This window comes from Lontra canadensis, unplaced genomic scaffold (genome assembly GCF_010015895.1).
Source record: "Lontra canadensis isolate GAN:19392208 unplaced genomic scaffold, GSC_riverotter_1.0 scaffold2, whole genome shotgun sequence".
In the NCBI taxonomy this organism is placed as follows: domain Eukaryota; kingdom Metazoa; phylum Chordata; class Mammalia; order Carnivora; family Mustelidae; genus Lontra; species Lontra canadensis.
The window spans coordinates 25,414,687-25,430,876 of NW_022630996.1; the positions used below are offsets into that span (position 1 = coordinate 25,414,687).

At 43.9% G+C, this 16,190-nt stretch overlaps 1 protein-coding gene across 2 annotated transcripts in view; it reads right to left on the minus strand.

The window, feature by feature from the left end:
* Nucleotides 1–11,014: 11,014 nt before the first annotated feature.
* The window catches only part of ST7 (suppression of tumorigenicity 7), a 237,560-nt gene continuing 232,384 nt past the window's right edge, over nt 11,015–16,190 (minus strand). For both annotated transcript variants that reach the window (XM_032870768.1, XM_032870787.1), the window contains one exon: nt 11,015–11,356. In XM_032870768.1, coding sequence (XP_032726659.1) covers nt 11,261–11,356 — 96 coding nt within the window. In that variant the 3' untranslated portion in view covers nt 11,015–11,260. The remainder of the gene's footprint in view (nt 11,357–16,190) is intronic.

The window sequence follows — 16,190 nt, forward strand, 5'->3', positions numbered from 1 at the left end:
CTTCTCAGCATTTACTGACCACAACCAATGCAAACAATACGCTAAATATTGGGCATACAATGATAAATAAGTCAATAATTTGATAGGATAGAGAAATTACAATATGAAGTTCTGAGTGCTATCATAATGCTGTCAACAGATGGAGAGTTTTTCAAAAAGCTTCCTATACATGACAGGGAAAACCAAATCAGGATTCAGCTATGTCACAAGAGAGACATAAAATTGAAACAAGTATCTCAAAGCTTGGTCCAGTCCTTTTTGTGGCAGGAAATTGGTTGTGGGATATGTAGAGCTCCTAATTTTTGAAAATCCAATGTGCTTTTTAAGTATCTGGTAAGACCTTTCCAAACTAAAAGAATCTAGAGATACTTTTTAAGACAAATATAAATTTAAGTCCTGAAGATTGTGTATAAAACATTTCTTGTTGAAATTTAAATGTAACTTGTGAGTCTTGCTGTGGATGCTGTCAGGCCCTTGAGTTTCAGGCTGTCAGTAGATACAAGTGAAGTGGGGCAAGACAGAGAAATTAGGGCCTGGTGCAGCTGTCATGACTCACATTCACTGTTTTTATGCGGATCATGTAGGTAAAGCCTGTGGATTACCTGAATGATCCTTTTAAGACATGTCTTTGGCTATGGTGGCCAGCGATTGCTGAGCAATCTCATTTGACACTAAAGTAGGTGATTAAAATACCTACTTGCCAGGTGCCTGGGCGGTTGGTTAAGCGCCTACCTTCAGCTAAGCATGATCCCGGAGTCTAGGGATCAAGTCCCACATCCAGCTCCCTGCTTGGGTTGGGAGTCTGCTTCTCCTTCTGCCTGCTGCTCCTCCCCTACCCCCTCCCCTTCCGCCTCCTCCTCCCCCTCCTCCTACTTGTGCTCTCTCTCTCTCTTGCTCCTTGACTCTCTCTCAAATAAATAAATAAAATCTTTAAAATAACATACCTCCTTGCCTATAGTTTGGCTATTTTTAGAGACTAACATTTTCCAGCATCCAAAACCCTGTGCCTGTATGGGTAAAGATACGCAAGGAGTTGAGTACAGAGGAAGGGGCTCTTTGCAGCCCTTGCGAAAGAAACTGCAATCATAGGGCCACTGGAAGAGCCAATACCCTTCTTGGTGACAGCTGTAGGCTCATCAGAGCTGAGCCCCAGCGACTGCTTGGCTGACTGAAGTGCCCTGCAGGTTCTCTTTGCCCCCAAGAACCTTTCTGATAAATAGCTCTTGACCAGCTCCTTTTATGGCTAGAGGCAGCGCCAAGAGATTGAGATGTATTTTGGACACAATCTGATTCTCACGTCTCCAGGCTCTCAGGCCCTCATCTTTGCTGCTGAGGGAGACGGCAATGGGCTCCAGAGGCTCTCGTGCCCTGGCCCCATGGCAGTCACTCTTCCTCTGAAGATTCGCCCTTATCTCGAAGAAGAGAGGTGCCTGGCGCTCGTCACACTGTGCTGGGCAGTGACTAAGAGAGTTGAAAGAAGACATGTGGGGAAATCAGGACTGGCAATGCTGTGGAGGAGAAAAGTGGCTCTTGACTTGTTCACCTTTTGAGAGCCTTTGTGGCCCCGTGAGGACAATTTTGTAAGCCTGAAATGATACCCTAGCTGTCCAGTTCTGCTGGTTTCCCACTTAGAAAAGCCACACCGGAGGAGAGAGTGACAGATGTTACGTGGCGTCAGGTGCAGGTGAGGACCCCATCCCGGGGATGGCACGTGAGGACATCTTCCCCAGAGGACTCTGGCCCTTGCCACAAGCCATGAGCATGAACATTTTGAATTTTTGCTTGTTGATGGAACTCAATGCATAATAGGTATCGAACAAATGAATGAAGCAAAGATGGTGGCTCATTGGAGCTCGGTGCTCGGGTCCCGCAGCAAACAGAAACAGAAATACGCTGTCCTTGTGCATTTTATCAAAGGCACTAGAAAGAGTATATCCTGGGAAATCTCTAAAACTGCCTATTAATGAGGCTACGACAGAAGCTCAAGAGCAGGCTGGCCCTGGAAGACAAAACCCTGAAGGCTGGAGAGGACAAAACTCGTTCTGATATTCATGTGGCAGAAAGGCAGATGCTGTCGCTTCCTGTCAGTGGTCTTGACAGATTCCAGCGGCCTCATCGCCTCCTGGAATCCGTGTGGCCACTCATGTTCCGAACGGTCTCTGACCTCCCCAGGAGGAACCAAGCTCTCGGTCCTGAAGAGCTGCCAGTTTCTCACTCTCTTTCCAGAAAACTCTAGAGAGAAAACAGTTTCCACCTTCTCCAGGTAAACTTTCCTTATTGGAGGGCGTATCTTCCTTGAGGACTATGATATGGACAGGGGGGAAAACTGGCAGGAGAAAGAAGGAGCCAAAGACGAACAGACAACTCTCTCAGGCTCCAGTCCTGGCAGCCCATATTTAAGGTGGAGCTGGAACTGCGGAGCGAGAGCTACTCAGAAATGTATACCCAGGAGTGGAGCGAGCTATAATACATGAACTGACTTTGGAGTGACATGTAATATGCTTGACATAACATTGCAACCAGGGGAACCATTTTTTAAGAATAAAACAACGAGGGAGAATAAATATCATTAATACAGAATGAGTGACGTGGGAGTTCCCAGCAAACAGGGGATTTTTCTCACTCTGACATCAGATTCTAACTGCAGAGGGAACAGCTTAGTTGTCACTACCCATCTTAAAAAAAAAACAAAAGTAAAATATAATTTGTTAGCTATAAGGCCCACAGGCCTGAGGGTTGATGAAAATGTCCCTTGGTGGGGCCCCCCCCGGAGAGTGCTAGTTGCTGACTGGTCACCGTGACTGAAAACCCAGCTCGAACAGGCTCTCTCAGGTACTGTCCCCGGGTTTTTCTCGGATGGCTAGAGAGAAAATACAACACTTGAATTACGACCACTGCCCCAGACTTTCATTTCTCTACTTTGTTCAGCTGTGTTGGCATCCATGGACAGTTACAGGACCCCAGGGCCCTTTTAGGGGGGCGGCGGCAGGGCATGGCCAAGAGCCGTGGCCAGCACCAAAGGGGGCTGAAGAGGGGTTGCAGAGTACATGCCGCCCCGTTAGGGAGCCTGGCAACACTTCACTGTTGCACACCCCCTGGGTTCCTCTTCATCTCCTGTCTGGTAGGCCCCTGCCTGGTGAGGAAGGATGAAACACTTAGAAGGACCACATGCCTTGTTCATGGGATCCTCCTTTTGATTTGATACACTGTCTTGTCCAGTGTTTTTCGAAGTAGATGTTGCAGGACATTCATAAGTATTCTTTATAACAGGGGAGGAGAAGCACTGGTTTAAGCCCGCTTCATTATGACGGGAGGTCTCAGGACTTCGGATACTGGGAATTTCGAAGCTGCAAGGTATTCCGAAACAGTGTTTGACTGGACTAAGATTTCTCAGAACCCATTGTGGGACACACTGGTCTATATTTATCACAGGGTTCCTCTTTCCCTTTCAAGTATACACACGGCATCCTTGGGTTTATGCCTCTATCATCTCATCTAGGAATATTAGTTCCCTGTCTACTGCCATAACACATACGGCTGCAGTGTGAGAAAAATGTGGAGTCCGCCTTATGTCTTCTAAGACCCACTTGCGCTCTTCTGGGCATGTTTGAGAGGCAGGGGCCCCGAGGCCACTTTCCAGAGGCTGGAAGGGCAGCTGAGAAGCGGCATCCGTGTCCAGCTCAGGAGCTTGGGTGGCAGGGAGGCAGCGGCGATGCAAGCCAGCAGCCCGTGGCTTGGCTGCACTGCGGCCACTGCCCTGTGGTGAGGAGTGCAAGCCCAAGGCCTGGACTTGGTAGCCACCGTCATAGGGGCAATGCTAGCTCCTCCTTCACAGAGTGGCTTGGACAATTGAAAGAGGTCATGCAGTTCAAGTTCATGACATGGTATCTGGTGCACAATAAATCTAACTAATGGTCATTTGGGGAACTTAGGTAAGAAGAAATAATGGGTCCCAAATGAAGGGATAATTTGGCCAAGTTTTCACAAAAGTTCCTCACTAAGCTGGTGTTCCAAGAAGGGAATAGATGTATTTTATTTCATTTTAATAATTTTTTCCCCTGGACTTCAAGAAAATGACGCTCACTTCTAGTTTAGCATCATCTTCTTCCATCCTTCCCACCTTCCTGCTGTCCTTTGTCATGTTCCACATTCTAGAGCAGAGACTATAGAACATCTAGCTCTAGATAACGAGAATGTGAAGGTGAATGTCATAACGTGGAACTCACATCCCTTGTGGTCCGCTGGGCAGCACAGACGAGTAAGTCTGCAGATACATCAGTAGGGAAAAAGCTGCAGTTCAAGGTGCGATTGGGACAATGTGATGATACCCCCGGCACACAGTAGGTCCTCGATAAATGTCAGTTGCCTAAAGGAATGAGGGAACAAGTGGATGTAATTTATACTGGAGGTGAAGGAGGTCATCTTTGATTTGAGGGGCAGAATATCTTGGAGATGTTAAGTCCTATTTTCTTCCTGCATTCTCTCTTTCTGTTATTTCAAGGAGGAGTCCAGATTTTGAAGTTTTTTGCCTCAGAAAACTATTGAAGAAGCAGCCTGAAAGAGCCAGTGTTTGGAGGGGCCTGCTCCTTCCTGCAGATACTGTCCTGGGTGTTCTGGGGGGTGGGAGGAGGAGCTGGGAGGCATAAGGGGGTGGTTTGTGGGCCCACGAGCAGAAGGGGAGCGGGGAGATGCACGCAGAGGCCTGGCGCAGGCTGGGCCCTGAGGTCCTGTGGCTCCTGCGTGCCACCAGCTTCAGGGACCCTGCGGGCTTGGAAAATGATACTGTCAGAGGCCCCAAGACACAGGACTTTGAAATGAAGTTTTCATGATCTGGGGGGCTCAGAGCAGGAAATAGGTGGTTAAAAAAATTTTTTTCCCCATTAATTATACTCATTCCATGCCCTCTCAAACTGTAACCTCTGCCCCCTTCCCTGGAAAAACACACACCAACTTGAAGTTTGCTTGCCTTTTGATGGGAGTCACTTGAGGTTTTTCAGTTCCAAAAGTTTTTTTCCTAAGGTTGGTCACACACGAGCGTCAAGGCTACGACACAACAGGAGACAAGCTGGAGAAGGAGACAAGCTGCTTCCTTTCTGCCCTCTTTGCACCTGCCAGAGAATTACAGACAGTACTCTGGAGCTGACACAGACACTGCCTGAAGGTCGTCTGTCCCAGAAGCTCCTGGAGCTCTCCAGAACATTCCCGATGGGGGCCAACACCTCCACTGGACATTTTCATTGCAGCCAATTCCTGTCTGTTCAGCCTCACCATCATTGACCCTCAAAAGCCAGAACAGCGTGACTAGTTCCTTCAGGTCCCCTCCCCTTTTAAATTTCAAGTAGTCTGGTGACTCAGCACACAGATTTGTTTTAGCGTGATGAAGTGCATGGTCATCGGGCAAGGAGAGGAACCATGTAAAACAGTGGAAGGAACATAAACATGTCTTAAACATATTAACGTAGCCCCTGAAGTTTCATATTGAAGAAAGACGTAACTAAAAAAATAATGGAAGGGAAGATCAAAAGTTTACTTAGTAGTCCATGGGTGTAAGGTGTTAGCATTTACTGTATGGGGGCATGTGGTTGAGTATTTTTGTTGTTCTCATTAGTATTGCAGAGTAACATTAAAAATAAATTTGTAGAAGACCATAACGGAGAACCAATTCTTAGGGAATGCCCAAATGTGATCATTCCAGAACCAAAACAGAAATTTCTAGAAAAGAACAAAAAATACTTCACAGCAAACTCTAAGGGACAAGAAAGCTACACTTAGAGAAAAATTTATAGACTTAAATACCTCTTTCTTAAAATAAAATAAAAATAAACCAACTATTTACCAGAGGAAATTAGAAAAACCGTAATTCTTGTAACAAGGGAAATCAAGAAGAGCAAATAAAGATAAAAGCTTAAAATGTTAAAATACAAGGCAAAAAGTATGGTTGAGTATATCAGCAACTATAAAACTTGTTTCTTTGAAACTATAAATTAGATAAACTTTGTGAGGTTCATTAAAGGGGGAAAAAGGAGAACACACACAACATTAGAAATGAAGAAAGAAATAATCACAGATACAGAAGATATTAAATATATACTATATGGATTCCTTTCTCACATTGAGGTCCTTCATCCATTTTGAGTCTATTTTCGTGTGTGGTGTAAGGAAATGATCCAATTTCATTTTTCTGCATGTGGCTGTCCAATTTTCCCAACACCATTTATTGAAGAGGCTGTCTTTTTTCCATTGGACATTCTTTCCTGCTTTGTCGAAGATTAGTTGACCATAGAGTTGAGGGTCTATTTCTGGGCTCTCTATTCTGTTCCATTGATCTGTGTGTCTGTTTTTGTGCCCGTACCATGCTGTCTTGGTGACGACAGCTTTGTAATAGAGCTTGAAGTCCGGAATTGTGATGCCACCGACTTTGGCTTTCTTTTTCAATATTCCTTTGGCTATTCGAGGTCTTTTCTGGTTCCATATACATTTTAGGATTATTTGTTCCATTTCTTTGAAAAAAATGGATGGTACTTTGATAGGAATTGCATTAAATGTGTAGATTGCTTTAGGTAGCATAGACATTTTCACAATATTTATTCTTCCAATCCAGGAGCATGGAACATTTTTCCATTTCTTTGTGTCGTCCTCAATTTCTTTCATGAGTACTTTATAGTTTTCTGTGTATAGATTCTTAGCCTCTTTGGTTGGGCTTATTCCTAGGTATCTTATAGCTTTGGGTGCAATTGTAAATGGGATTGACTCCTTAATTTCTCTTTCTTCTGTCTTGTTGTTGGTGTAGAGAAATGCAACTGATTTCTGTGCATTGATTTTATATCCTGACACTTTACTGAATTCCTGTACAAGTTCTAGCAGTTTTGGAGTGGAGTCTTTTGGGTTTTCCACATATAGTATCATATCATCTGTGAAGAGTGATAGTTTGACTTCTTCTTTGCTGATTTGGATGCCTTTAATTTCCTTTTGTTGTCTGATTGCTGACACTAGGACTTCTAGTACTATGTAAATCCTTGAGGAGAACACAGGCAGCAACCTCTTCGACCTCAGCCGCAGCAACATCTTCCTAGGAACACCGCCAAAGGCAAGGGAAGCAAGGGCAAAAATGAACTATTGGGATTTTATCAAGATCAAAAGCTTTTGCACAGCAAAGGAAACAGTTCACAAAACCAAAAGACAACTGACAGAATGGGAGAAGATATTTGCAAACGACATATCAGATAAAGGGCTCGTGTCCAAAATCTATAAAGAATTTAGCAAACTCAACACCCAAAGAACAAATAATCCAATCAAGAAATGGGCAGAAGACATGAACAGACATTTCTGCAAAGAAGACATCCAGATGGCCAACAGACACATGAAAAAGTGCTCCATATCACTCGGCATCAGGGAAATACAAATCAAAACCACAATGAGATATCACCTCACACCAGTCAGAATGGCTAAAATTAACAAGTCAGGAAACGACAGATGCTGGCGAGGATGCAGAGAAAGGGGAACCCTCCTACACTGTTGGTGGGAATGCAAACTGGTGCAACCACGCTGGAAAACAGCATGGAGGTTCCTCAAAATGTTGAAAATAGAACTACCCTATGACCCAGCAATTGCACTACTGGGTATTTACCCTAAAGATACAAACGAGGTGATCTGAAGGGGCACGTGCACCCGAATGTTTATAGCAGCAATGTCCACAATAGCCAAACTATGGAAAGAACCTAGATGTCCATCAACAGATGAATGGATAAAGAAGATGTGGTATATATACACAATGGAATACTATGCAGCCATCAAAAGAAATGAAATCTTGCCATTTGCAATGACGTGGATGGAACTAGAGGGTATCATGCTTAGCAAAATAAGTCAATCGGAGAAAGACAACTATCATATGATCTCCCTGATATGAGGGAGAGGAGATGCAACATTGGGGGTTAAGGGGGTAGGAGAAGAGTAAATGAAACAAGATGGGATTGGGAGGGAGACAAACCATAAGTGACTCTTAATCTCACAAAACAAACTGAGGGTTGATGGGGGGAGGGGGGTTGGGGGGGTGGGGTTATGGACATTGGGGAGGGTATGTGCTATGGTGAGTGCTATGAAGTATGTAAACCTGGTGATTCACAGACCTGTACCCCTGGGGATAAAAATATATTATATGTTTATAAAAAATAAAATTATAAAAAAATATATATACTATATAATTAAATAATATAATTATAAATATATGTGTGGTGTGTGTTACTCTGTGGTAACACATTTGAAAGCCTAGAGAAAATGATAATTTCTGAGAAAAATATCAACTAAACATAAGAAGTGAAATATTTGCACAGAACCAATCACCACTGCAGATAATATAATCTGTGATCTATCATTAACAAAGCACTAAAACCACATGTTTCATGTCTGAGTTTTCTCTAATTCTTGAAAAGCAAGTAATGTCAATGTTTAATTATTCCAGGCCATATAAAAATATGGAAAGCTCCCCAGTTCTTTTTATAAAGGCAAAATAACTTTGATACTAAGTACTGATAAAAGAAGTTAAAAAAACCCCATACAGATCATTCCCATTTGGTCCCATATTGTATTATTTCCTATATACATTCCTAGATTCAATTTGCTAGTATTTAATTTAGAGGGTTTGCAATTGTATCCCAATAAGCACATATAAGTTGAGGCTAAGGGACACTTATTGTTCTGCTGGGAGGAAGGATCCTCATAGAGGAAAGCCCATCAGAATGGATGTTGTTGTCCCCTCACATAGAAATAAAAGAAGACAGGAATGCAACTTGGATTCCAGCTGACATCTCAACAAGAAGACAGGAACCATGGACCTTGAGCAAAAAGTATAAGAATCATGTAAAAACGATCATCTTAAAAACTATTCTGCCATATTGGCTGCTCTGGATCTGCCTCTCCATAAGTTTGCATGAAACCCTTAACAAGGTCTGAATGCTTGTCCTCAGAGGCAGCAAAACCAGGCAGGAGCGAAAAAGACAGCAACCTCCCTGGTATTCAGGCCCAAGAGACCAGAATGGCAAGAATGAGTCATGGTTGCCCTCAAGAGTTGAGCAAAGTAGTTGAACAGAGACGTGGAGAAAAGGGAGCAATTGAGGTCACCGCCTGTCTGAAGAGTGACTCTGGGTTACAAGGGGAAAGGTCTCTCAAGCTGGCAGAAGGTTAGAGAAGCCTCCTTCCTCCTCACATGATTAGCTCCTCTCATGGACCATGGATGGACTCATTTCCTTCAGCAGTCTCTATTATCCCTGTGTCTTCATTTTGTCCCCATCTTTTCTCCTTTACCTTTCCCACTCATTCCCTTTCCCCACCCCAAGTCTAACTTTTGCCTCCCCTTTCCAAGAAACTGCTTCAAAGTTTTAATTATTAAATTCACGAGGTGCTTCTAAACCCCTGTGTTATATTTCTTTGCTGAATTTCCTGCAACTGGGGTTTCTAATAATTCACACGAGGCCATTTCCATTTGGAATAGCCTACAGGCTCTGGAAACTTTCACTTAAAGCTTAGTGAAGTCTAGAGTCCCAACTCAGATCGAAATCTCTTTGGACTTTGGTTTTCCCACCTATTAAATCAAATAATTATATTAGATAATTACTATATTTTCTTCCAGCACAAATTTACAATTCTAAGCCTTCCTTGGTCCTTCTCTGCTGGAAGCAACCCCTTTCCTCTAACCGTGAACCAAGTTTTATTTGTGCCCATCATGAATCACATCATTTGTTCAACAGATCATTTGAACATCCACTTTAGGTCAAGATTTCTGTTGGGGGAAGAAGCAAAGAGGCAAACAAAGCAGACACAGTACCTGCTCCCAAGAGCAGCACTACTGGTGTGGAGCCTCTTCCAAGATAATTTCCTCAGAGCAGGAGCCAGCCGCATCTCCCCATCAGGGCTTCGCACAAATACAGTGGAAAGAAACACTTGCCGAGCATCTGGGTGGCTCAGTGGGTTAAGCATCTGCCTTTGGATCCTGTAATGATCTCACGGTCCTGGGATCGAGTCCTGCATTGGGCTCCCTACTTCTCCCTCTGCCTTTGCCTCTCTCTCTCTCTTTGAATAAATAAATACAATCTTTAAAGAAAAGAAAAGAAAAGCTTGCCAAAAGAATAAGAAGCCCTTGTGCACCTAAACATTCCCTGCCCACTTACTTTGATCTTGGATGAAGGACAGGCGCCGGCAGGAAGTCCCGCTGGGAAGGAGATGTGGTGCTGGTGTTTCCCCACACGCTGCCTACCTTAATGCTCATGGGAAAAGTTTCAGGATTCTAAATAAAATGGAAAACAAACTGTAAAGGAGTCCCCTTTTTAAGCACTGAATTGAGATTTTAAATAGAGCTACTTTTTACTTCAGATAGAGGATTCAACGTTATTTATTTTTCTTCTTTTGCTTAAGTAAAGCCAGATGGTCGGCAGGTGTGAATCATAGACTTTCAAAGGTGGTAAGGACAAATGACCATTCTGGTTCAGATTATGAAAATACTTAAAGAACACTTACATTTAAGCATCAAGGATATAATAGTGACTTTTTAAAAAGTATTCCTATTAGAGAACATTTTAAAAATGGCAATGTTGAGAAGTGGTCCGGTTCTACAAAAGACTTTTGTCTGCAGGTTCTCACCCAAAGTTTTCTTCACACAAGTTTTCATAAAGCAAAACCAAACTATTCAATGAGTAGAGTCTCTGAACTGGAACAACTTGTCACGGCACATACATATTTTTTTTTCATTCATGCCTTCTGTCATTCTTTGTGGAAGCTGCTTCTGTGCCTTTGGCCTAGGGGGCTGAAAAAGATGGCACTTTTGAGCCAAAGACATTCCATTTTCCAAACCACCAACTGTATGGGTTCTAAGGCCCTGCTGAGATGTTTTCCATCAGCAAAGAAAACCATTGTGGGGCAATGAGAAGAGCTGGGTCCTTAGTAACTTAAATGTAAACCCACAGGTTTATTTGGGACACCAACACTTTTAAGGTTGGAAGACATAAGAAGACACACTGGTTGCTGCAATACACAAAAGTTTATTTTTGATTTTTTTTCTTTTCTGAAGGCAAAATATAATAGAACTTAACATCAACGAATTTTGTACAACAAAAACAGCTTTTAATATGGAACAGACAGTCCATGAACAATTTAAAATCTCGGAATGGCTTCCCTTTTTCAAAGTCATGCTTTCTTGCGGTCCACGAGGAGTTGGCACGAAGAGTGGCAGCCCACTGGATGAGGTGAGTGGAAGGACGGGTGGGCTTCCCTAGATCCGTGTCAGCTGGTGCCACAGGCTGGATGGGAGGATGCTTTCCACTTTCTCCATGACAAAGTTTAAGGGGGCAAACAAAGTGCTGAGGAACTGTAAAGAAACCAGAAAGGCACCAAGTCAGGAGAGATCTCATTCAGGACTGTAAAATGAACCTCTCCAACCTACAGGTCTTGGCATTATGAAAGTCTCAAAGGCTATAATTTTATATTTATGTTACAGGAAACACAGGTTGATGATCGAGCCTACATTCCAGCCCCATCACCGGCCCCTGCTGTGAGAGATAAGGCAGAGAAGAGTCTGCGGACTGCCCCCTTCACTCCTGATGGCTGGTCCACCATTCCCAGGCCTTCAGATCTGTCTTCAGGATCTGCTGGCTGTGCATGCAGATGACTAGTGCCATCAAGAGGGACTGACAGTTGGGTGACAAGTAGACAGAAGTAGACAAGTAGACTGTGACACTTCAGACCACCTGCCTGCCTAGCTGGGTATAGAACCCACTTAAAGGGGAAATGTCAATTTTAAAAAGTCAAGTTCATTATATGGTTGTGAATTGCTTTGGGATCCTATTGTGTCCCAAACAGCTCTGTCATCCATGCTCATTTCTGAACTACCTGTTTAGTGGAATGCATCATGGGAGCTTGGGGGAGGACAGCAAACTTGCCAGTCCATGAAAGACATGTCTTTGTTGAAGAAGGGCTGCTCTGAGGAGATCTTTGGGATCTCTTTCATTTGGTTTCTAAACTCCTTTCTGCTTTTCATGTAGAGAAAAATGCTCATTAACTGTGCCTTTTAAGAAAGCCAAGTACCTCGCCTGAAACTCATTTAACATAATCTCAAATTTGTTCTGATTATGTTCTTGTGAAGAATTAGCTTCATTCCACAAACCATCCAGCATCTGGCAGAAGAGGTCCCCTAACAGAGCTCTGCGGGAGAGAGAGGTGTTTGGGTAGTTTCCTCTCTCTCTGTTCAGAACCAAAGTATTATCTTGCTAGGGTTCAATACCCGGTTCTTACATTGTGGAGTCTCTTGTTCTAATCCGTTGTCTTCAGCAAAACACTGTCTACACCACCAAGGATTTCCCAGAGAAGTATAGTGTAGTATGTAAATATATATGCAGAGGGGGAAACATGGTTCTGAGGTCAAAGTCGTAGGTCATTTAATAAAGTTAAAACAGCTTCCTCCATATGTTCTATGGATTTCAGATATTCAAGGAATATGGTAGGCAGGTTTCTCAGAATCTTTTCTTCCTTGTTGTTTTTAAGGACCAGTAGAATACTGGGGCGCCTGAGTGGCTCAATCGGTTGAGCATCTGCCTCCAGCTCAGGTCATGATCCCAGGGTCATGGGATCGAGCCCCACGTTATCGGGCTCCCGTCCCCCTCTGCCCCTCCACCTGCTCGCGCATGCAAGTGCTTGCTCTCTCTGTCTGTCAAATAAATAAAAATTAAAAAAAAAAAAACCAATTAGAATACTAATTGTAAGGTCTGTGACACATTATAGCTGGACCATTAAGTGTGACATTAGTATCAAGGAAACTCAAGATAGTATAAGATTTGGAATCTTTACAAAGCATGTTGTGTTTTTTACATCAATGAAATATATTTACTCTGTAAGGCGCCTCAGTGTTGGATGAGATCTAAAGGAGTCTAGAACAAAACTCTGTCAGGAAGCTCAAAGCCCAGGGTCAAGGGGAAGGGATAGGTGACCACTAAGACCTTCCACACAGCAAAATAATGATACCAGATAGACCATCATAGAATGGAAAATAGAAGGCCAAGGAAAGCACCAGGAGGGTTCAGAAAACGAAGAAAATCCATTCTGTTGAAAGGATCAAGAAAAACTTAAGATGAGGCAAGTGAAATAGACCACAATGGGTGGTTAGGGTATCAAAACATACAGATGGGAAAAGGATGGTAAGGAAAGAAATATGAGCAGGTGAGCCCTCCAGGCTCACAGCTGGAGCCGAAATGGGAAAGTACTGGTATGATCTGAAGGCAGTAAATAATTCAGCTTAGCTAGAATAGTTAATAGTTCAAAACTGACCAGAGGCACTCTGGGGAGGAGCCTGAAGTCCAAGTTGGATTTGGAATTAGGAAATAGGCAGCCATGTTACTACTTGAGCAAATGGATGGCCCTTTCATCAAGTGGGTATTAGATATGTGGCAATTTCTGGAAACTTTCTGAAATTGTCCTTTGTTATGTGCACAGAACCACATGGGATGCTCACCCTATCACCCAGGAATGAATAACTACTGCCCAAGCTGCCTATGAGAAAGTTTGTAAAATCCTAGTTATGAGAAGATTGTTTACTTGTTTATTAAAATCCTAGTTATGAGGGGCGCCTGGGTGGCTCAGTTGTTAAATGTCTGCCTTCGGCTCAGGTCATGATCCCGGGTCCTGGGATCCAATCCTGCATCAGATTCCCTGCTCAGTGGGAAGCCTGGTTCTCCCTCTCCCACTCTCCCTGCTTATGTTCCCTCTCTCACTGTCTCTCTCTCGCTCTCTGTCAAATAAATAAATAAAGACTGTAAAAAGTAAAAAAAAAATAAAAATAATAAAAAAAATAAAATCCTAGTTATGAGATTTTGTTTGTAATTCAGAGACCACCAAGGCTCCATAAAACACAGCATTTGCCTATAATACTAGTTCTATAAAGAGGAGCTCAGTGCTATGGTATTCTGGATAAATCAGAGATTCAGACAGGGGTTGACAGATGGGGCTCGTTAAACAAGGTGGTATTGCTGGTGAAGTTATTATATCCTAAAGACTTGACCTGAAACAGCTTTGGCACCACTAAAGTTGTGAAAGAGAGGGTAAGGAACTCCTAAAGTATTAGCCTGATCCACTGCACTTAGAGGAAAGGCATCGCTCCAAGTCTGTATTCTGGGCAATTTCACTCACTACACGTGGGGACATCAGGGAGCCTCAGCTTGAGAAGCAGAATGAATGGAGAGGTCATTACCAAGTTGGCTCAAAATAAGGCCTGTTTGCTTGTTTGGGGCACTGACCTGACTTGCATAAAAATAACAAAAGCAAGGTCTCTGAAAATCAAGAGGGGAGTCTCCAGCCCTGTTTGATGTCTGCAGGTGTCCCTCATCCCATATCGTCCCACAAGTCACAGCAGGCCTGCCTCCTTGGACTTCATGCCCTTCTCAATAAGGTTCCACAAGAGAAGGAAGTCCTGACACTTCCAGTACTTGCGACGATGTACGGTTCGCCCTCACATCTAGAGTGTTCTGTCCTTGGGAGCATTGAGAAAAGAATCCCCAGAAACTTTCCCTAAGGTCCTAATTCTCTCGTAGCACCTGACCTGAGATGTGTGCTTTTTATTAGTCGGCTACTTTCCTCCTCCGCGCCTCTCTCCGCACCTTCTTCCTCATCCCTCACCCACGGGGAAGAAGCAGACAATGCCATGAGCCATCTGAAGTTGATAAGCCCTCTCATTCAGTAACCAGATAAAGGTTAGTGGCTTTCACCAGGAGGGATAAAAAAAAAGTTTGGTGGAACACGCCTTGCTTAGGATATTAACTTATGCTTCTTTGCGTGTTTAAAAATCAGTCGGTACTTTTTGGCCAGAGACTCAACCAATGCAGAGAGAAACAGCAGTTTCATTTACAGGCTTGGGAAATTTATTGCCTGAAAAGTGAAGTCTGAATGAGCAACCCCAGGCAGCCCGGGAACAGCTCATCTATCTCAATGTCCATAACTTCTGTCAAGAGGGCAGAGACACACGGTCCAGGATGCACCGTGATTCAATCAGTGTCTTAGAGTGAGAAAAGGCAACTAGACTAATAAAATAGGGAGAGTGACACTTCAATCGCCTGGTCCTCCTTTTCCTGAAACACCATTATTTAGAAGAAGGTCATGGCTCCCAACATGCTTCATTAACATTCAAAATGCCTCTGCTTATCTGAATAAGTTCCAGGTGCCTTATTGCAATCAGACAATCGACATTTCACTGTAATCAATATCAGACTTCAAAGAGGTCAAGGCCTATAAGTGAAGATGAGAGTCAGAAGTCAGGGGGCTTGGTCTCCATGAAGGAGAGAGATCAGAGGAGCAAAGACAGAGCCCTTCAAAGTCGATGGGGTCAGAATGCTGACCTTCCCACGTTCTGTGAGGGGTTGGGTTTGGAACGATAACTTCTTTATATGAGCAACCTTATCTTGGTAACCAAACATTCTAGGAAGAGTTAGTCTTAAGCCATTGAGGTAGATTAGATTAGTGGGGGGAAAGTCAGTTGAAGCTGCTCATTTTACTACTTCCCACTGGCTCCCGGTTGGCTGTGGGCTTCCTTAAGGCTGCATATCAACTATAAGCACACTGGAGAGTTCCCCAGCTGCCTGCGGCCTGGGGGGCGACCGTGCAATCTCTCCCCATCTCCGACATGTCATTATCCCGGGGCCATTATCTCCGAGAGGCCTGAGAAAGTCATTTTCACACGCTGCAGATGGCTCCGGGCAGCCTGTGGGGTGGCGGTGATGACCTGCAAGGGCTTCTCGGAAGGCCTGCCGCAGTGATGGGGTGAAAACTTGGGGAAGACTCTGGGGACAGGGTGGGCAGGAGAGGGATGGGGCCTGTCTCCTCCAGGCCATCCATCTTCCCTCCCCGCGAAGGCTCTTGAGACATTTCAAAAACTGCTACACCTTCAGGAAGGGCAAGATGAATGTGATCTTCCAGACAGAGGTTTGAAAGCCAATTTTTCTCTACTCTATTTGGAAATGACGAGCGGCTGACTGAACAACCACACCCTGGCAGAGCATAAGCTGTGAGGGGCCCAAAGAGAGAGCGGTATCTTGTTCAGTCAGCTGATCTAGACTCAGAGCCAAAGCTTTGGAAACATTAAGTGATCCATAATGAACACATCTCTCTGAAATTCTGGAGGCAGTGGAGCCTTTTCTAGAGAAGACCCAGTCGGGCAATTC